Source organism: Salvelinus fontinalis, chromosome 36, assembly GCF_029448725.1.
Source record: "Salvelinus fontinalis isolate EN_2023a chromosome 36, ASM2944872v1, whole genome shotgun sequence".
In the NCBI taxonomy this organism is placed as follows: domain Eukaryota; kingdom Metazoa; phylum Chordata; class Actinopteri; order Salmoniformes; family Salmonidae; genus Salvelinus; species Salvelinus fontinalis.
This window is the reverse complement of record NC_074700.1, coordinates 27447795-27472284: the sequence shown is the minus strand read 5'-3', so window position 1 is coordinate 27472284 and position 24490 is coordinate 27447795. Positions and strand designations below refer to the sequence as shown.

General features: G+C 48.7%; 1 protein-coding gene across 1 annotated transcript in view; it reads right to left on the bottom strand.

Annotated features, from left to right (window-relative positions):
• The window catches only part of LOC129835547 (Fc receptor-like protein 5), a 70607-nt gene that overhangs the window by 8641 nt on the left and 37476 nt on the right, over nucleotides 1–24490 (bottom strand). The window contains exon 6 of the mRNA XM_055901228.1: nucleotides 23553–23795. Coding sequence (XP_055757203.1) covers nucleotides 23553–23795 — 243 coding nt within the window. The remainder of the gene's footprint in view (nucleotides 1–23552; nucleotides 23796–24490) is intronic.

Genomic DNA, 24490 nt, shown 5'->3' with positions numbered 1-24490 from the left:
GAGAGACATGGACAACACTGGAGATGGTGCTGGAGAGAGACATGGACAACACTGGAGATGGTGCTGGAGGGAGACATGGACAACAATGGGACTGCTGGAGGGAGACATGGACAACACTGGAGATGGTGATGGGTAGAGACATGGACAACACTGGAGATGGTGATGGGTAGAGACATGGACAACACTGGAGATGGTGATGGGTAGAGACATGGACAACACTGGAGATGGTGATGGAGAGAGACATGGACAACACTGGAGATGGTGATGGAGAGAGACATGGACAACACTGGAGATGGTGATGGAGAGAGACATGGACAACACTGGAGATGGTGCTGGAGAGAGACATGGACAACACTGGAGATGGTGATGGAGAGAGACATGGACAACACTGGAGATGGTGCTGGAGAGAGACATGGACAACACTGGATATGGTGCTGGAGGGAGACATGGACAACACTGGAGATGGTGATGGGTAGAGACATGGACAACACTGGAGATGGTGATGGAGAGAGACATGGACAACACTGGAGATGGTGCTGGAGAGAGACATGGACAACACTGGAGATGGTGCTGGAGGGAGACATGGACAACACTGGAGATGGTGATGGAGAGAGACATGGACAACACTGGAGATGGTGCTGGAGAGAGACATGGACAACACTGGAGATGGTGATGGAGAGAGACATGGACAACACTGGAGATGGTGCTGGAGAGAGACATGGACAACACTGGATATGGTGCTGGAGGGAGACATGGACAACACTGGATATGGTGATGGGTAGAGACATGGACAACACTGGAGATGGTGATGGGCAGAGACATGGACAACACTGGAGATGGTGCTGGGCAGAGACATGGACAACACTGGAGATGGTGCTGGAAAGAGACATGGACAACACTGGATATTGTGCTGGAGGGAGACATGGACAACACTGGATATGGTGCTGGAGAGAGACATGGACAACACTGGAGATGGTGATGGGTAGAGACATGGACAACACTGGAGATGGTGATGGAGAGAGACATGGACAACACTGGAGATGGTGCTGGAGAGAGACATGGACATCACTGGAGATGGTGATGGGTAGAGACATGGACAACACTGGAGATGGTGATGGAGAGACATGGACAACACTGGAGATGGTGATGGAGAGAGACATGGACACACTGGAGATGGTGATGGGTAGAGACATGGACAACACTGGAGATGGTGATGGAGAGACATGGACAACACTGGAGATGGTGATGGGTAGAGACATGGACAACACTGGAGATGGTGATGGGTAGAGACATGGACAACACTGGAGATGGTGCTGTAGAGAGACATGGACATCACTGGAGATGGTGATGGGTAGAGACATGGACAACACTGGAGATGGTGATGGAGAGACATGGACAACACTGGAGATGGTGACGGAGAGAGACATGGACAACACTGGAGATGGTGATGGGTAGAGACATGGACAACACTGGAGAGGGTGATGGAGAGACATGGACAACACTGGAGATGGTGATGGGTAGAGACATGGACAACACTGGAGATGGTGATGGGTAGAGACATGGACAACACTGGAGATGGTGATGGAGAGAGACATGGACAACACTGGAGATGGTGATGGAGAGAGACATGGACAACACTGGAGATGGTGATGGGTAGAGACATGGACAACACTGGAGATGGTGATGGAGAGAGACATGGACAACACTGGAGATGGTGCTGGAGAGAGACATGGACATCACTGGAGATGGTGATGGGTAGAGACATGGACAACACTGGAGATGGTGATGGAGAGACATGGACAACACTGGAGATGGTGATGGAGAGAGACATGGACACACTGGAGATGGTGATGGGTAGAGACATGGACAACACTGGAGATGGTGATGGAGAGACATGGACAACACTGGAGATGGTGATGGGTAGAGACATGGACAACACTGGAGATGGTGATGGGTAGAGACATGGACAACACTGGAGATGGTGATGGAGAGAGACATGGACAACACTGGAGATGGTGATGGGTAGAGACATGGACAACACTGGAGATGGTGATGGGTAGAGACATGGACAACACTGGAGATGGTGCTGGAGGGAGACATGGACAACACTGGAGATGGTGATGGAGAGAGACATGGACAACACTGGAGATGGTGCTGGAGAGAGACATGGACAACACTGGAGATGGTGATGGAGAGAGACATGGACAACACTGGAGATGGTGCTGGAGAGAGACATGGACAACACTGGATATGGTGCTGGAGGGAGACATGGACAACACTGGATATGGTGATGGGTAGAGACATGGACAACACTGGAGATGGTGATGGGCAGAGACATGGACAACACTGGAGATGGTGCTGGAGAGAGAAGTGGACAACACTGGATATTGTGCTGGAGGGAGACATGGACAACACTGGATATGGTGCTGGAGAGAGACATGGACAACACTGGAGATGGTGATGGGTAGAGACATGGACAACACTGGAGATGGTGATGGGTAGAGACATGGACAACACTGGAGATGGTGCTGGAGAGAGACATGGACAACACTGGAGATGGTGATGGGTAGAGACATGGACAACACTGGAGATGGTGATGGAGAGACATGGACAACACTGGAGATGGTGACGGAGAGAGACATGGACAACACTGGAGATGGTGATGGGTAGAGACATGGACAACACTGGAGAGGGTGATGGAGAGACATGGACAACACTGGAGATGGTGATGGGTAGAGACATGGACAACACTGGAGATGGTGATGGGTAGAGACATGGACAACACTGGAGATGGTGATGGAGAGAGACATGGACAACACTGGAGATGGTGATGGAGAGAGACATGGACAACACTGGAGATGGTGATGGGTAGAGACATGGACAACACTGGAGATGGTGATGGAGAGAGACATGGACAACACTGGAGATGGTGCTGGAGAGAGACATGGACATCACTGGAGATGGTGATGGGTAGAGACATGGACAACACTGGAGATGGTGATGGAGAGACATGGACAACACTGGAGATGGTGATGGAGAGAGACATGGACACACTGGAGATGGTGATGGGTAGAGACATGGACAACACTGGAGATGGTGATGGAGAGAGACATGGAAAACACTGGAGATGGTGCTGGAGAGAGACATGGACAACACTGGAGATGGTGATGGGTAGAGACATGGACAACACTGGAGATGGTGATGGAGAGAGACATGGACAACACTGGAGATGGTGATGGGTAGAGACATGGACAACACTGGAGATGGTGATGGGTAGAGACATGGACAACACTGGAGATGGTGCTGGAGGGAGACATGGACAACACTGGAGATGGTGATGGAGAGAGACATGGACAACACTGGAGATGGTGCTGGAGAGAGACATGGACAACACTGGGGATGGTGATGGAGAGAGACATGGACAACACTGGAGATGGTGCTGGAGAGAGACATGGACAACACTGGATATGGTGCTGGAGGGAGACATGGACAACACTGGATATGGTGATGGGTAGAGACATGGACAACACTGGAGATGGTGATGGGCAGAGACATGGACAACACTGGAGATGGTGCTGGAGAGAGACATGGACAACACTGGATATTGTGCTGGAGGGAGACATGGACAACACTGGATATGGTGCTGGAGAGAGACATGGACAACACATGGAGATGGTGATGGGTAGAGACATGGACAACACTGGAGATGGTGATGGGTAGAGACATGGACAACACTGGAGATGGTGCTGTAGAGAGACATGGACATCACTGGAGATGGTGATGGGTAGAGACATGGACAACACTGGAGATGGTGATGGAGAGACATGGACAACACTGGAGATGGTGATGGAGAGAGACATGGACAACACTGGAGATGGTGATGGGTAGAGACATGGACAACACTGGAGAGGGTGATGGAGAGACATGGACAACACTGGAGATGGTGATGGGTAGAGACATGGACAACACTGGAGATGGTGATGGGTAGAGACATGGACAACACTGGAGATGGTGATGGAGAGAGACATGGACAACACTGGAGATGGTGCTGGAGAGAGACATGGACAACACTGGAGATGGTGCTGGAGAGAGACATGGACAACACTGGGACTGCTGGAGGGAGACATGGACAACACTGGAGATGGTGATGGGTAGAGACATGGACAACACTGGAGATGGTGATGGGTAGAGACATGGACAACACTGGAGATGGTGATGGGTAGAGACATGGACAACACTGGAGATGGTGATGGAGAGAGACATGGACAACACTGGAGATGGTGATGGAGAGAGACATGGACAACACTGGAGATGGTGATGGAGAGAGACATGGACAACACTGGAGATGGTGATGGGTAGAGACATGGACAACACTGGAGATGGTGATGGAGAGAGACATGGACAACACTGGAGATTGTGCTGGAGAGAGACATGGACAACACTGGAGATGGTGCTGGAGGGAGACATGGACAACACTGGAGATGGTGATGGAGAGAGACATGGACAACACTGGAGATGGTGCTGGAGAGAGACATGGACAACACTGGAGATGGTGATGGAGAGAGACATGGACAACACTGGAGATGGTGCTGGAGAGAGACATGGACAACACTGGATATGGTGCTGGAGGGAGACATGGACAACACTGGAGATGGTGATGGGTAGAGACATGGACAACACTGGAGATGGTGATGGAGAGAGACATGGACAACACTGGAGATTGTGCTGGAGAGAGACATGGACAACACTGGATATGGTGCTGGAGAGAGACATGGACAACACTGGAGATGGTGATGGGTAGAGACATGGACAACACTGGAGATGGTGATGGGTAGAGACATGGACAACACTGGAGATGGTGCTGTAGAGAGACATGGACATCACTGGAGATGGTGATGGGTAGAGACATGGACAACACTGGAGATGGTGATGGAGAGACATGGACAACACTGGAGATGGTGATGGAGAGAGACATGGACAACACTGGAGAGGGTGATGGAGAGACATGGACAACACTGGAGATGGTGATGGGTAGAGACATGGACAACACTGGAGATGGTGATGGGTAGAGACATGGACAACACTGGAGATGGTGATGAAGAGAGACATGGACAACACTGGAGATGGTGATGGAGAGAGACATGGACAACACTGGAGATGGTGCTGGAGAGAGACATGGACAACACTGGATATTGTGCTGGAGGGAGACATGGACAACACTGGATATGGTGCTGGAGAGAGACATGGACAACACTGGAGATGGTGATGGGTAGAGACATGGACAACACTGGAGATGGTGATGGGTAGAGACATGGACAACACTGGAGATGGTGCTGTAGAGAGACATGGACATCACTGGAGATGGTGATGGGTAGAGACATGGACAACACTGGAGATGGTGATGGAGAGACATGGACAACACTGGAGATGGTGATGGAGAGAGACATGGACAACACTGGAGAGGGTGATGGAGAGACATGGACAACACTGGAGATGGTGATGGGTAGAGACATGGACAACACTGGAGATGGTGATGGGTAGAGACATGGACAACACTGGAGATGGTGATGAAGAGAGACATGGACAACACTGGAGATGGTGATGGAGAGAGACATGGACAACACTGGAGATGGTGATGGGTAGAGACATGGACAACACTGGAGATGGTGATGGAGAGAGACATGGACAACACTGGAGATGGTGCTGGAGAGAGACATGGACATCACTGGAGATGGTGATGGGTAGAGACATGGACAACACTGGAGATGGTGATGGAGAGACATGGACAACACTGGAGATGGTGATGGAGAGAGACATGGACACACTGGAGATGTCGATGGGTAGAGACATGGACAACACTGGAGATGGTGATGGAGAGAGACATGGAAAACACTGGAGATGGTGCTGGAGAGAGACATGGACAACACTGGAGATGGTGATGGGTAGAGACATGGACAACACTGGAGATGGTGATGGAGAGAGACATGGACAACACTGGAGATGGTGATGGGTAGAGACATGGACAACACTGGAGATGGTGATGGGTAGAGACATGGACAACACTGGAGATGGTGCTGGAGGGAGACATGGACAACACTGGAGATGGTGATGGGTAGAGACATGGACAACACTGGAGATGGTGATGGAGAGAGACATGGACAACACTGGAGATGGTGCTGGAGAGAGACATGGACATCACTGGAGATGGTGATGGGTAGAGACATGGACAACACTGGAGATGGTGATGGAGAGACATGGACAACACTGGAGATGGTGATGGAGAGAGACATGGACACACTGGAGATGGTGATGGGTAGAGACATGGACAACACTGGAGATGGTGATGGAGAGAGACATGGAAAACACTGGAGATGGTGCTGGAGAGAGACATGGACAACACTGGAGATGGTGATGGGTAGAGACATGGACAACACTGGAGATGGTGATGGAGAGAGACATGGACAACACTGGAGATGGTGATGGGTAGAGACATGGACAACACTGGAGATGGTGATGGGTAGAGACATGGACAACACTGGAGATGGTGCTGGAGGGAGACATGGACAACACTGGAGATGGTGATGGAGAGAGACATGGACAACACTGGAGATGGTGCTGGAGAGAGACATGGACAACACTGGAGATGGTGATGGAGAGAGACATGGACAACACTGGAGATGGTGCTGGAGAGAGACATGGACAACACTGGATATGGTGCTGGAGGGAGACATGGACAACACTGGAGATGGTGCTGGTAGAGACAATGACAACACTGGAGATGGTGATGGGCAGAGACATGGACAACACTGGAGATGGTGCTGGAGAGAGAAATGGACAACACTGGATATTGTGCTGGAGGGAGACATGGACAACACTGGATATGGTGCTGGAGAGAGACATGGACAACACTGGAGATGGTGATGGGTAGAGACATGGACAACACTGGAGATGGTGATGGGTAGAGACATGGACAACACTGGAGATGGTGCTGTAGAGAGACATGGACATCACTGGAGATGGTGATGGGTAGAGACATGGACAACACTGGAGATGGTGATGGAGAGACATGGACAACACTGGAGATGGTGATGGAGAGAGACATGGACAACACTGGAGATGGTGATGGGTAGAGACATGGACAACACTGGAGAGGGTGATGGAGAGACATGGACAACACTGGAGATGGTGATGGGTAGAGACATGGACAACACTGGAGATGGTGATGGGTAGAGACATGGACAACACTGGAGATGGTGATGGAGAGAGACATGGAAAACACTGGAGATGGTGCTGGAGAGAGACATGGACAACACTGGAGATGGTGATGGGTAGAGACATGGACAACACTGGAGATGGTGATGGAGAGAGACATGGACAACACTGGAGATGGTGATGGGTAGAGACATGGACAACACTGGAGATGGTGATGGGTAGAGACATGGACAACACTGGAGATGGTGCTGGAGGGAGACATGGACAACACTGGAGATGGTGATGGAGAGAGACATGGACAACACTGGAGATGGTGCTGGAGAGAGACATGGACAACACTGGGGATGGTGATGGAGAGAGACATGGACAACACTGGAGATGGTGCTGGAGAGAGACATGGACAACACTGGATATGGTGCTGGAGGGAGACATGGACAACACTGGATATGGTGATGGGTAGAGACATGGACAACACTGGAGATGGTGATGGGCAGAGACATGGACAACACTGGAGATGGTGCTGGAGAGAGACATGGACAACACTGGATATTGTGCTGGAGGGAGACATGGACAACACTGGATATGGTGCTGGAGAGAGACATGGACAACACATGGAGATGGTGATGGGTAGAGACATGGACAACACTGGAGATGGTGATGGGTAGAGACATGGACAACACTGGAGATGGTGCTGTAGAGAGACATGGACATCACTGGAGATGGTGATGGGTAGAGACATGGACAACACTGGAGATGGTGATGGAGAGACATGGACAACACTGGAGATGGTGATGGAGAGAGACATGGACAACACTGGAGATGGTGATGGGTAGAGACATGGACAACACTGGAGAGGGTGATGGAGAGACATGGACAACACTGGAGATGGTGATGGGTAGAGACATGGACAACACTGGAGATGGTGATGGGTAGAGACATGGACAACACTGGAGATGGTGATGGAGAGAGACATGGACAACACTGGAGATGGTGCTGGAGAGAGACATGGACAACACTGGAGATGGTGCTGGAGAGAGACATGGACAACACTGGGACTGCTGGAGGGAGACATGGACAACACTGGAGATGGTGATGGGTAGAGACATGGACAACACTGGAGATGGTGATGGGTAGAGACATGGACAACACTGGAGATGGTGATGGGTAGAGACATGGACAACACTGGAGATGGTGATGGAGAGAGACATGGACAACACTGGAGATGGTGATGGAGAGAGACATGGACAACACTGGAGATGGTGATGGAGAGAGACATGGACAACACTGGAGATGGTGATGGGTAGAGACATGGACAACACTGGAGATGGTGATGGAGAGAGACATGGACAACACTGGAGATTGTGCTGGAGAGAGACATGGACAACACTGGAGATGGTGCTGGAGGGAGACATGGACAACACTGGAGATGGTGATGGAGAGAGACATGGACAACACTGGAGATGGTGCTGGAGAGAGACATGGACAACACTGGAGATGGTGATGGAGAGAGACATGGACAACACTGGAGATGGTGCTGGAGAGAGACATGGACAACACTGGATATGGTGCTGGAGGGAGACATGGACAACACTGGAGATGGTGATGGGTAGAGACATGGACAACACTGGAGATGGTGATGGAGAGAGACATGGACAACACTGGAGATTGTGCTGGAGAGAGACATGGACAACACTGGATATGGTGCTGGAGAGAGACATGGACAACACTGGAGATGGTGATGGGTAGAGACATGGACAACACTGGAGATGGTGATGGGTAGAGACATGGACAACACTGGAGATGGTGCTGTAGAGAGACATGGACATCACTGGAGATGGTGATGGGTAGAGACATGGACAACACTGGAGATGGTGATGGAGAGACATGGACAACACTGGAGATGGTGATGGAGAGAGACATGGACAACACTGGAGATGGTGATGGGTAGAGACATGGACAACACTGGAGAGGGTGATGGAGAGACATGGACAACACTGGAGATGGTGATGGGTAGAGACATGGACAACACTGGAGATGGTGATGGGTAGAGACATGGACAACACTGGAGATGGTGATGGAGAGAGACATGGAAAACACTGGAGATGGTGCTGGAGAGAGACATGGACAACACTGGAGATGGTGATGGGTAGAGACATGGACAACACTGGAGATGGTGATGGAGAGAGACATGGACAACACTGGAGATGGTGATGGGTAGAGACATGGACAACACTGGAGATGGTGATGGGTAGAGACATGGACAACACTGGAGATGGTGCTGGAGGGAGACATGGACAACACTGGAGATGGTGATGGAGAGAGACATGGACAACACTGGAGATGGTGCTGGAGAGAGACATGGACAACACTGGGGATGGTGATGGAGAGAGACATGGACAACACTGGAGATGGTGCTGGAGAGAGACATGGACAACACTGGATATGGTGCTGGAGGGAGACATGGACAACACTGGATATGGTGATGGGTAGAGACATGGACAACACTGGAGATGGTGATGGGCAGAGACATGGACAACACTGGAGATGGTGCTGGAGAGAGACATGGACAACACTGGATATTGTGCTGGAGGGAGACATGGACAACACTGGATATGGTGCTGGAGAGAGACATGGACAACACATGGAGATGGTGATGGGTAGAGACATGGACAACACTGGAGATGGTGATGGGTAGAGACATGGACAACACTGGAGATGGTGCTGTAGAGAGACATGGACATCACTGGAGATGGTGATGGGTAGAGACATGGACAACACTGGAGATGGTGATGGAGAGACATGGACAACACTGGAGATGGTGATGGAGAGAGACATGGACAACACTGGAGATGGTGATGGGTAGAGACATGGACAACACTGGAGAGGGTGATGGAGAGACATGGACAACACTGGAGATGGTGATGGGTAGAGACATGGACAACACTGGAGATGGTGATGGGTAGAGACATGGACAACACTGGAGATGGTGATGGAGAGAGACATGGACAACACTGGAGATGGTGCTGGAGAGAGACATGGACAACACTGGAGATGGTGCTGGAGAGAGACATGGACAACACTGGGACTGCTGGAGGGAGACATGGACAACACTGGAGATGGTGATGGGTAGAGACATGGACAACACTGGAGATGGTGATGGGTAGAGACATGGACAACACTGGAGATGGTGATGGGTAGAGACATGGACAACACTGGAGATGGTGATGGAGAGAGACATGGACAACACTGGAGATGGTGATGGAGAGAGACATGGACAACACTGGAGATGGTGATGGAGAGAGACATGGACAACACTGGAGATGGTGATGGGTAGAGACATGGACAACACTGGAGATGGTGATGGAGAGAGACATGGACAACACTGGAGATTGTGCTGGAGAGAGACATGGACAACACTGGAGATGGTGCTGGAGGGAGACATGGACAACACTGGAGATGGTGATGGAGAGAGACATGGACAACACTGGAGATGGTGCTGGAGAGAGACATGGACAACACTGGAGATGGTGATGGAGAGAGACATGGACAACACTGGAGATGGTGCTGGAGAGAGACATGGACAACACTGGATATGGTGCTGGAGGGAGACATGGACAACACTGGAGATGGTGATGGGTAGAGACATGGACAACACTGGAGATGGTGATGGAGAGAGACATGGACAACACTGGAGATTGTGCTGGAGAGAGACATGGACAACACTGGATATGGTGCTGGAGAGAGACATGGACAACACTGGAGATGGTGATGGGTAGAGACATGGACAACACTGGAGATGGTGATGGGTAGAGACATGGACAACACTGGAGATGGTGCTGTAGAGAGACATGGACATCACTGGAGATGGTGATGGGTAGAGACATGGACAACACTGGAGATGGTGATGGAGAGACATGGACAACACTGGAGATGGTGATGGAGAGAGACATGGACAACACTGGAGAGGGTGATGGAGAGACATGGACAACACTGGAGATGGTGATGGGTAGAGACATGGACAACACTGGAGATGGTGATGGGTAGAGACATGGACAACACTGGAGATGGTGATGAAGAGAGACATGGACAACACTGGAGATGGTGATGGAGAGAGACATGGACAACACTGGAGATGGTGCTGGAGAGAGACATGGACAACACTGGATATTGTGCTGGAGGGAGACATGGACAACACTGGATATGGTGCTGGAGAGAGACATGGACAACACTGGAGATGGTGATGGGTAGAGACATGGACAACACTGGAGATGGTGATGGGTAGAGACATGGACAACACTGGAGATGGTGCTGTAGAGAGACATGGACATCACTGGAGATGGTGATGGGTAGAGACATGGACAACACTGGAGATGGTGATGGAGAGACATGGACAACACTGGAGATGGTGATGGAGAGAGACATGGACAACACTGGAGAGGGTGATGGAGAGACATGGACAACACTGGAGATGGTGATGGGTAGAGACATGGACAACACTGGAGATGGTGATGGGTAGAGACATGGACAACACTGGAGATGGTGATGAAGAGAGACATGGACAACACTGGAGATGGTGATGGAGAGAGACATGGACAACACTGGAGATGGTGATGGGTAGAGACATGGACAACACTGGAGATGGTGATGGAGAGAGACATGGACAACACTGGAGATGGTGCTGGAGAGAGACATGGACATCACTGGAGATGGTGATGGGTAGAGACATGGACAACACTGGAGATGGTGATGGAGAGACATGGACAACACTGGAGATGGTGATGGAGAGAGACATGGACACACTGGAGATGTCGATGGGTAGAGACATGGACAACACTGGAGATGGTGATGGAGAGAGACATGGAAAACACTGGAGATGGTGCTGGAGAGAGACATGGACAACACTGGAGATGGTGATGGGTAGAGACATGGACAACACTGGAGATGGTGATGGAGAGAGACATGGACAACACTGGAGATGGTGATGGGTAGAGACATGGACAACACTGGAGATGGTGATGGGTAGAGACATGGACAACACTGGAGATGGTGCTGGAGGGAGACATGGACAACACTGGAGATGGTGATGGGTAGAGACATGGACAACACTGGAGATGGTGATGGAGAGAGACATGGACAACACTGGAGATGGTGCTGGAGAGAGACATGGACATCACTGGAGATGGTGATGGGTAGAGACATGGACAACACTGGAGATGGTGATGGAGAGACATGGACAACACTGGAGATGGTGATGGAGAGAGACATGGACACACTGGAGATGGTGATGGGTAGAGACATGGACAACACTGGAGATGGTGATGGAGAGAGACATGGAAAACACTGGAGATGGTGCTGGAGAGAGACATGGACAACACTGGAGATGGTGATGGGTAGAGACATGGACAACACTGGAGATGGTGATGGAGAGAGACATGGACAACACTGGAGATGGTGATGGGTAGAGACATGGACAACACTGGAGATGGTGATGGGTAGAGACATGGACAACACTGGAGATGGTGCTGGAGGGAGACATGGACAACACTGGAGATGGTGATGGAGAGAGACATGGACAACACTGGAGATGGTGCTGGAGAGAGACATGGACAACACTGGAGATGGTGATGGAGAGAGACATGGACAACACTGGAGATGGTGCTGGAGAGAGACATGGACAACACTGGATATGGTGCTGGAGGGAGACATGGACAACACTGGAGATGGTGCTGGTAGAGACAATGACAACACTGGAGATGGTGATGGGCAGAGACATGGACAACACTGGAGATGGTGCTGGAGAGAGAAATGGACAACACTGGATATTGTGCTGGAGGGAGACATGGACAACACTGGATATGGTGCTGGAGAGAGACATGGACAACACTGGAGATGGTGATGGGTAGAGACATGGACAACACTGGAGATGGTGATGGGTAGAGACATGGACAACACTGGAGATGGTGCTGTAGAGAGACATGGACATCACTGGAGATGGTGATGGGTAGAGACATGGACAACACTGGAGATGGTGATGGAGAGACATGGACAACACTGGAGATGGTGATGGAGAGAGACATGGACAACACTGGAGATGGTGATGGGTAGAGACATGGACAACACTGGAGAGGGTGATGGAGAGACATGGACAACACTGGAGATGGTGATGGGTAGAGACATGGACAACACTGGAGATGGTGATGGGTAGAGACATGGACAACACTGGAGATGGTGATGGAGAGAGACATGGACAACACTGGAGATGGTGATGGAGAGAGACATGGACAACACTGGAGATGGTGATGGGTAGAGACATGGACAACACTGGAGATGGTGATGGAGAGAGACATGGACAACACTGGAGATGGTGCTGGAGAGAGACATGGACATCACTGGAGATGGTGATGGGTAGAGACATGGACAACACTGGAGATGGTGATGGAGAGACATGGACAACACTGGAGATGGTGATGGGTAGAGACATGGACAACACTGGAGATGGTGCTGGAGAGAGACATGGACAACACTGGAGATGGTGATGGGTAGAGACATGGACAACACTGGAGATGGTGATGGAGAGAGACATGGACAACACTGGAGATGGTGATGGGTAGAGACATGGACAACACTGGAGATGGTGCTGGAGAGAGACATGGACAACACTGGAGATGGTGATGGGTAGAGACATGGACAACACTGGAGATGGTGATGGGTAGAGACATGGACAACACTGGAGATGGTGCTGGAGAGAGACATGGACAACACTGGAGATGGTGATGGGTAGAGACATGGACAACACTGGAGATGGTGATGGAGAGAGACATGGACAACACTGGAGTTAGTGATGGAGAGAGACATGGACAACACTGGAGATGGTGATGGAGAGAGACATGGACAACACTGGAGTTGGTGATGGAGAGAGACATGGACAACACTGGAGATGGTGATGGAGAGAGACATGGACAACACTGGAGATGGTGATGAAGAGAGACATGGACAACACTGGGACTGCTGGAGATGGTGATGGGAGATGGACCTGCAGTTGGAGGAAGATCGAATAAACCCTCAGTGCCTTCCGTTCTACTAGCTAACATGCAATCATTGGAAAATAAAATTGACGACCTACGACGAAGATTAAACTACCAACGGGACATTAAAAACTGTCATATCTTGTCCTTCACTGAGTCGTGGCTGAACGAACGACATTATCAACATACAGCTGTATCAGCAGGATAGAACAACGGCGTCTGGTAAGACAAGGGGGGTTGGGGTAAGTATATATGTAAGGACTATGTATATTTGTAAACAACTGGTGCACGATATCTAAGGAAGTCTCAAGGTTTTGCTCGCCTGAGGTAGAGTTTCTCATGGTAAGCTGTGGACCACACTATCTACCTAGAGTTTTCATCTGTATTTTTCATAGCTGTCTACATACCAACACAGTCAGAGGCTGGCACTAAGATCTCACTGAATGAGCTGTATTCCTGCCATAAGCAAACAAGAATACGCTCATCCAGAGGCGACACTCCTAATGGCCGGGGACTTTAACGCAGGGAAACTTAAATCTGTTTTACCAAATTTCTATCACCAGGTCAAATGTGCAACCAGAGGGAAAAAAACTCTCGACCACCTTAATTCCACACACAGAGGAATAAAGCTCTCCCTCACTCTCCATTTTACAAATCTGACCTTAATTCTATCCTCCTGCTGATTCCTGCTTACAAGCAAAAAAAAGAAATCAGGAAGCACCAGTGACACGGTCAATAAAGAAGTGGTCAGATGAAGCAGATGCTAAACTACAGGACTGTTTTGCTAGTACAGACTGGAATATGTTCTGGGATTCTTCCAATTGCATTGAGGAGTACACTACATCAGTCATTGGCTTCATCAATAAGTGCATCAAGGATGTCGTCCCCACAGTGACTGTACGCACTTACCCCAACCAGAAGTCATGGATTACAGGCAACATCTGCACTGAGCTAAAGGCTAGACCTGCCGCTTTCAAGGAGCGAGACTCTAACCTGGAATCATATAAGAAATCCCGCTCTACCCTCCGAAGAACCATTAAACAAGCAGCGCGTCAATACAGGACTAAGATTGAATCTGTACTACACCATCTCCTACGCTCGTAATCCAGACTACAAAGGGAAGCACAGCCGAGAGCTGCCCAGTGACGCGAACCTCCAGACGAGCTAAATCTCTTCCATGCTCGCTTCGAGGCAAAAAGCACTGAAACATGCATGAGAGCACCAGCTGTTCCGGATGACTGTGTGATCACGCTCTCCGCAGCCAATGTGAGTAAGACTGTCAAAACAGGTCAACATGCACAAGGCCGCAGGGCCAGATGGATTACCAGGACGTGTGCTGCGAGCATGCGATGACCAACTGGCAAGTGTCTTCACTGACATGTTCAACCTCTCCCTGTCCGAGTCTGTAACACCAACATGTTTTAATAAGCAGACCACCATAGTCCCTGTGCCCAAGATCAATAAGGTAACCTGCCTAAATGACTACCCACCCGTAGCACTCACGTCTGTAGCCATGGAGCGCTTTGAAAGGCTGGTGGCTCACATCAACACCATTATCCCAGAAACGCTACACCCACTCCAATTTCCATACCGCCCTAACAGATCCACAGATGATGCAATATCTATTGCACTCCACACTGCCCTTTGCCACCTGGACAAAAGGAACACCTATGTGAGAATGCTATTCATTGACTAGAGCTCATCGTTCAACACCATAGTGCCCTCAAAGCTCATCAATAAGCTAAGGATCCTGGGACTAAACACCTCCCTCTGCAACTGAATCATGGACTTCCTGATGGCTCGCCCCCAGGTGGTAAGGAAAAGTAACAACACATCCGCCATACTGAACCTCAACACTGGAGCTCCCCAGGGGTGCGTGCTCAGTCTCCTGTACTCCCTGTTCACTCATGACCGCACGGCCAGTCACGACTCCAATACCATCATTAAGTTTGCCGATGACACAACAGTGGTAGGCCTGATCACAGACAATGACGAGACAGCCTATAGGGAGGAGGTCAGAGACCTGGCAGTGTGGTGCCATGACAAAAAACTCTCCCTCAATGTGATCAAAACAAAGAGGATGATTATGGACTACAGGAAAAAGAGGACTGAGCACGCTCCCATTCTCATCGACGGGGCTGCAGTGGAGCAGCTTGAGAGCTTCAAGTTCCTTGGTGTCCACATCACCAACAAACTAACATGGTCCTAACATACCAAGACAGTCGTGAAGAAGGGCACAACAAAACCTATTCCCACTCAGGTGACTGAAAAGATTTGGCATGGGTCCTCAGATCCTCAAAAGGTTCTACAGCTGCACCATCGAGAGCATCCTGACTGGTTGCATCACTGCCTGGTACAGCAACTGCTCGGCATCTGACCGCAAGGCACTACAGAGGGTAGTGTGTACAGCCCAGTACATCACTGGGGCCAAGCTTCCTGCCATCCAGGACCTCTGTACCAGACGGTGTCAGAGGAAGGCCCTAAAAATGTCAAAGACTCCAGTCACCCTAGTCATAGACTGTTCTCTCTGCTACCGCACGGCAAGCGGTACCGGAGCGCCAAGTCTAGGATCAAGAGGCTTCTAAACAGCTTCTACCCCCAAGCCATAAGACTCCTGAACATCTAATCAAATGGCTACCCAGACTATTTGCATTGTCCACCCCCCCCCCAAACCCCTCTTATATGCTGCTGCCACTCTGTTATTATCTATGCATAGTCACGTTAATAACTCTACCTACATGTACATATAAGCTCAATTACCTCGACTAACTGGTGCTCCCGCACATTGAATCTGTACCGAACCCCCTGCATATAGCCTCCACATTGACTCTGTACTGGTACACACCCTGTATATAGCCTCCACATTGACTCTGTACCGGTACCCCCTGTATATAGCCTCCACATTGACTCTGTACTGGTACACACCCTGTATATAGCCTCCACATTGACTCTGTACTGGTACACCTCCTGTATATAGCTTCCACATTGACTCTGTACCGGTACCCCCTGTATATAGCCTCCACATTGACTCTGTACCAGTTCCCCCTGTATATAGACTTCACATTGACTCTGTACCAGTACCCCCTGTATATAGTCTCCACATTGACTCTGTACTGGTACACACCCTGTATATAGCCTCCACATTGACTCTGTACTGGTACACACCCTGTATATAGCCTCCACATTGACTCTGTACTGGTACACCCCCTGTATATAGCCTCTACATTGACTCTGTACTGGTACACACCCTGTATATAGCCTCCACATTGACTCTGTACTGGTACACCCCCTGTATATAGCCTCCACATTGACTCTGTACTGGTACACCTCCTGTATATAGCTTCCACATTGACTCTGTACCGGTACCCCCTGTATATAGCCTCCACATTGACTCTGTACCAGTTCCCCCTGTATATAGACTTCACATTGACTCTGTACCAGTACCCCCTGTATATAGTCTCCACATTGACTCTGTTCCGATACCCCATGTATATAGCCTCCACATTGACTCTGTACCGGTACCCCCTGTATATAGCCTCATTACTAACCGGTGCCCCCACACATTGACTCTGTACCGGTACCCCCTGTATATAGCCTCCACATTGACTCTGTTCCGATACCTCCTGTATATAGCCTCCACATTGACTCTGTTCCGATACCCCCTGTATATAGCCTCCACATTGACTCTGTACCGTAACACCCTGTATATAGCCTCTACATTGACTCTGTTCCGATACCCCCTGTATATAGCCTCCACATTGACTCTGTTCCGATACCCCCTGTATATAGCCTCCACATTGACTCTGTTCCGATACCCCCTGTATATAGCCTCCACATTGACTCTGTACCAGTACCTCCTGTATATAGCCTCCACATTGACTCTGTACCGGTACCCCCTGTATATAGCCTCCACATTGACTCTGTTCCGATACCCCCTGTATATAGCCTCCACATTGACTCTGTTCCGATACCCCCTGTATATAGCCTCCACATTGACTCTGTACCGTAACACCCTGTATATAGTCTCCACATTGACTCTGTACCGGTACCCCCTGTATATAGCCTCCACATTGACTCTGTACCGGTACCCCCTGTATATAGTCTCCACATTGACTCTGTACCGGTACCCCCTGTATATAGCCTCCACATTGACTCTGTACCGGTGCCCCCTGTATATAGTCTCCACATTGACTCTGTACCGGTACCCCCTGTATATAGCCTCCACATTGACTCTGTACCGGTACCCCCTGTATATAGTCTCCACATTGACTCTGTACCGGTACCCCCTGTATATAGCCTCCACATTGACTCTGTACCGGTGCCCCCTGTATATAGTCTCCACATTGACTCTGTACCGGTACCCCCTGTATATAGCCTCCACATTGACTCTGTACCGGTACCCCCTGTATATATTTTCCACATTGACTCTGTACCAGTTCCCCCTGTATATAGCCTCCACATTGACTCTGTACCGGTACCCCCTGTATATAGCCTCCACATTGACTCTGTACCGTAATAACCTGTATATAGCCTCCACATTGACTCTGTACCGTAATAACCTGTATATAGTCTCCACATTGACTCTGTACCGTAATAACCTGTATATAGTCTCCACATTGACTCTGTACCGTAATACCCTGTATATAGTCTCCACATTGACTCTGTACCGTAATAACCTGTATATAGTCTCCACATTGACTCTGTACCGTAATAACCTGTATATAGTCTCCACATTGACTCTGTACCGTAATAACCTGTATATAGTCTCCACATTGACTCTGTACCGTAATAACCTGTATATAGTCTCCACATTGACTCTGTACCGTAATAACCTGTATATAGTCCCGTTAATGTTATTTTACTGCTGCTCTTTAATTGTTCCTTTTGTTTCTTATTATTATTAGTAATTTTTATTAACTGCATTGTTGGTTAAGGGCTGGTCAGTCAGCATTTCACTGTGAGGTCTACACCTGTTGGTTAAGGGCTGGTCAGTCAGCATTTCACTGTGAGGTCTACACCTGTTGGTTAAGGGCTGGTCAGTCAGCATTTCACTGTGAGGTCTACACCTGTTGGTTAAGGGCTGGTCAGTCAGCATTTCACTGTGAGGTCTACACCTGTTGGTTAAGGGCTGGTCAGTCAGCATTTCACTGTGAGGTCTACACCTGTTGGTTAAGGGCTGGTCAGTCAGCATTTCACTGTGAGGTCTACACCTGTTGGTTAAGGGCTGGTCAGTCAGCATTTCACTGTGAGGTCTACACCTGTTGGTTAAGGGCTGGTCAGTCAGCATTTCACTGTGAGGTCTACACCTGTTGGTTAAGGGCTGGTCAGTCAGCATTTCACTGTGAGGTCTACACCTGTTGGTTAAGGGCTGGTCAGTCAGCATTTCACTGTGAGGTCTACACCTGTTGGTTAAGGGCTGGTCAGTCAGCATTTCACTGTGAGGTCTACACCTGTTGGTTAAGGGCTGGTCAGTCAGCATTTCACTGTGAGGTCTACACCTGTTGGTTAAGGGCTGGTCAGTCAGCATTTCACTGTGAGGTCTACACCTGTTGGTTAAGGGCTGGTCAGTCAGCATTTCACTGTGAGGTCTACACCTGTTGGTTAAGGGCTGGTCAGTCAGCATTTCACTGTGAGGTCTACACCTGTTGGTTAAGGGCTGGTCAGTCAGGATTTCACTGTGAGGTCTACACCTGTTGGTTAAGGGCTGGTCAGTCAGCATTTCACTGTGAGGTCTACACCTGTTGGTTAAGGGCTGGTCAGTCAGCATTTCACTGTGAGGTCTACACCTGTTGGTTAAGGGCTGGTCAGTCAGCATTTCACTGTGAGGTCTACACCTGTTGGTTAAGGGCTGGTCAGTCAGCATTTCACTGTGAGGTCTACACCTGTTGGTTAAGGGCTGGTCAGTCAGCATTTCACTGTGAGGTCTACACCTGTTGGTTAAGGGCTGGTCAGTCAGCATTTCACTGTGGGGTCTACACCTGTTGGTTAAGGGCTGGTCAGTCAGCATTTCACTGTGAGGTCTACACCTGTTGGTTAAGGGCTGGTCAGTCAGCATTTCACTGTGAGGTCTACACCTGTTGGTTAAGGGCTGGTCAGACAGCATTTCACTGTGAGGTCTACACCTGTTGGTTAAGGGCTGGTCAGTCAGCATTTCACTGTGAGGTCTACACCTGTTGGTTAAGGGCTGGTCAGTCAGTATTTCACTGTGAGGTCTACACCTGTTGGTTAAGGGCTGGTCAGTCAGCATTTCACTGTGAGGTCTACACCTGTTGGTTAAGGGCTGGTCAGTCAGCATTTCACTGTGAGGTCTACACCTGTTGGTTAAGGGCTGGTCAGTCAGTATTTCACTGTGAGGTCTACACCTGTTGGTTAAGGGCTGGTCAGTCAGTATTTCACTGTGAGGTCTACACCTGTTGGTTAAGGGCTGGTCAGTCAGCATTTCACTGTGAGGTCTACTACCTGTTGGATAAGGGCTGGTCAGTCAGCATTTCACTGTGAGGTCTACACCTGTTGGTTAAGGGCTGGTCAGTCAGCATTTCACTGTGAGGTCTACACCTGTTGGTTAAGGGCTGGTCAGTCAGTATTTCACTGTGAGGTCTACACCTGTTGGTTAAGGGCTGGTCAGTCAGCATTTCACTGTGAGGTCTACACCTGTTGGTTAAGGGCTGGTCAGTCAGTATTTCACTGTGAGGTCTACACCTGTTGGTTAAGGGCTGGTCAGTCAGCATTTCACTGTGAGGTCTACACCTGTTGGTTAAGGGCTGGTCAGTCAGTATTTCACTGTGAGGTCTACACCTGTTGGTTAAGGGCTGGTCAGTCAGCATTTCACTGTGAGGTCTACACCTGTTGGATAAGGGCTGGTCAGTCAGCATTTCACTGTGAGGTCTACACCTGTTGGTTAAGGGCTGGTCAGTCAGCATTTCACTGTGAGGTCTACACCTGTTGGTTAAGGGCTGGTCAGTCAGTATTTCACTGTGAGGTCTACACCTGTTGGTTAAGGGCTGGTCAGTCAGCATTTCACTGTGAGGTCTACACCTGTTGGTTAAGGGCTGGTCAGTCAGTATTTCACTGTGAGGTCTACACCTGTTGGTTAAGGGCTGGTCAGTCAGCATTTCACTGTGAGGTCTACACCTGTTGGTTAAGGGCTGGTCAGTCAGTATTTCACTGTGAGGTCTACACCTGTTGGTTAAGGGCTGGTCAGTCAGCATTTCACTGTGAGGTCTACACCTGTTGGTTAATACCGATTCACCCTCCCGGATCCAGGATCCTCCTCATCAAAAAAGCTGACTAGCATAGCCTAGCGTCACATTGATATCATATAATATAATTTCATGAAATCACAAGTCCAATACAGCAAATGAAAGATAAACATCTTGTGAATCCAGCCATAATTTCCGATTTTTTAAATGTTTTACAGCGAAAACACAATATATATTTATATTAGCTCACCACAATAGCCAAACACACAACGCCATTTATTCACCGCCAACATAGCTTTCACAAAACCCACAAATAGAGATAAAATTAATCACTAACCTTTGAACAACTTCATCAGATGACAGTCTTATAACATCATGTTATACAATACATTTATGTTTTGTTCGAAAATGTGCATATTTAGAGCTACAAATTGTGGTTTTACATTGTGAATACGTAGCCATAATGCACCAAATTGTCCGGAGAAATTTTGGACAGTCACGTTGTACAGCAAATGAAAGATACACGGGTTCTTATTGCAACCGCTGTGTTAGATTTAAAAAAACAACTTTAGTACAACGTACAGCATGCAATATTGTGAGACAGTGCCCAGCAATTCTCCGCCTTGTTGGAGCCAACATAAACCACAAAAATACGAAATAACATCATAAATATTCTCTTACCTTTGATGATCTTCCATCAGAATGTAGTGCAAGGAGTCCTAGTTCCAGAAAAAATCGTTGTTTTGTTTTAGAATGTCCATTTCTTCTGTCGAATTAGCAACTTTGGCTAGCCATGTGGAGCGCACATGTCCAAGAACTCTTGGCGCATGGAACAAAAAATTCCAAAATTCACAATAAACGCCGAATAAACTGGTCAAACTCGGTTGAAAATCCATCTTTATGATGTTTTTCTCACATGTATCCAATAAAGTCAGAGACGGAGCATTTCGTCGTGTATACCTAATGCATTTCAGAAGACAATGTGGGGTTCCCTGGTGCGCAGTTGAATACTGCCATTAAGGCGGACCAGTCACTCCAAAAGCTCTCATTCGGTCTCACATCAAGCTAGACACCCCATTCAACATTCTACTGCCTGTTGACATCTAGTGGAAGGCGTATGAAGTGCATACAGATCCATAAATATAAGCCAGTTGAATAGGCAGGCCCTGACACAGAGCCCCATTTTCAGAATTTTCACTTCCTGTTTGGAAGTTTGCTGCCAAATGAGTTCTGTTTTACTCACAGATATAATTCAGAGTGTTTTCTATCCAATAGTAATACTAATATGCATATTGTATGATCTAGAACAGAGTACGAGGCCGTTTAATTTGGGCACGATTTTTTCCCAAAGTGATAGCTTTTTTTCCCCAATAGCGCCCCCTATTAAGAAGAAGTTAAGGGCTGGTCAGTCAGCATTTCACTGTGAGGTCTACACCTGTTGGTTAAGGGCTGGTCAGTCAGCATTTCACTGTGGGGTCTACAACTGATGGTTTTAAGGGCTGGTCAGTCAGCATTTCACTGTGAGGTCTACACCTGTTGGTTAAGGGCTGGTCAGTCAGCATTTCACTGTGAGGTCTACATCTGTTGGTTAAGGGCTTGTCAGTCAGCATTTCACTGTGAGGTCTACACCTGTTGGTTAAGGGCTTGTCAGTCAGCATTTCACTGTGAGGTCTACACCTGTTGGATAAGGGTTTGTCAGTCAGCATTTCACTGTGAGGTCTACACCTGTTGGTTAAGGGCTTGTCAGTCAGCATTTCACTGTGAGGTCTACACCTGTTGGTTCAGGGCTGGTCTGTCTGCATTTCACTGTGAGGTCTACAACTGTTATATTCACCATTTCACTGTAAGGTCTACTACACCTGTTGTATTCGGAGCATGTGAAAAACACAATTTGATTTGTCTTGAAGCATGGTGGTGGCAGCATCATGTGACTAATACAATTTGATTTGTCTTGAATTAAAAATACATGCTTTGTCATACCTGTGGTATCCCATGGCTTCCAGCAAATCAGCAATGAGGGCTGGAACCCCCCAGTTTATAATGCAGGTTTCAGCACCACTTAACAGTTTAAAGAAGAACCAGATAATCTGAATGTCAAGGTTTGTCATATTCTCACCTGTCACAGTCATCCAGCTCTCTGGGGATTCTCCTTTAGAGTTGGTACACTTGTAGAGTCCTTCATCTGACTTGGATACTGCAGAGATGGTCATCTCTCCTGTAGTCTCAGTCCTGATGAGGGAACCATCTTTGTAGAAATCAGCTGTGAGGTTAGAGGGAGTTCCCTGATATCTGCAGCGCAGAGTCACAGAATCTCTCTCAGTCACAGGAAGGGGAGGACTCACCAGGATCACAGCTCCATCTGTATATAATATATAAACATCATATATAAACAGGTCTCTCGAGGATCACAGCTCCATCTGTCACGCCCTGGCCTTATTATTCTTTGTTTTCTTTATTATTTTAGTTAGGTCAGGGTGTGACATGGGTAATGTTTATGTTTTTGTTGTTTTGGGTGTTTATTTGGTAAAGGGGTTAATGGGTGTAGTATATGGTTTTGTGTTGAGTGTAGATGTTTAGCATTGTCTATGGTGGTTAGTTATCTAGGAGAGTCTATGGTTACCTGAATGAGTTCCCAATTAGAGACAGCTGATTTCGGTTGTCTCTGATTGGGAGCCTTATTTAGGGTAGCCATAGACTCTCATTGGTTGTGGGTAATTGTCTATGTAAGAACGTTAGTAGCCTGTATGTTTGTGCACAACGTTTGTAGCTTCACGGTCGTTTTGTTGTTTTGTTGTTTTGTTAAAGTGTTTTTGTGTCGTGTTCATCTTCGTGTTTAATAAAAGAAGATGGCTTATTTTCCAAAAGCTGCATTTTGGTCCATTAATCCGCCACACGATCGTGACAGAATTACCCACCATAGGACCAAGCGGCATGGAAGGCGGCAACAGGACCTAACCACAAAGGATTTCTGGACATGGGAGGAGATACTGGATGGTAAGGGGCCTTGGGATCAACCTGGAGAATATCGCCTCCCTCGTGAAGAGCTGGAGGCAG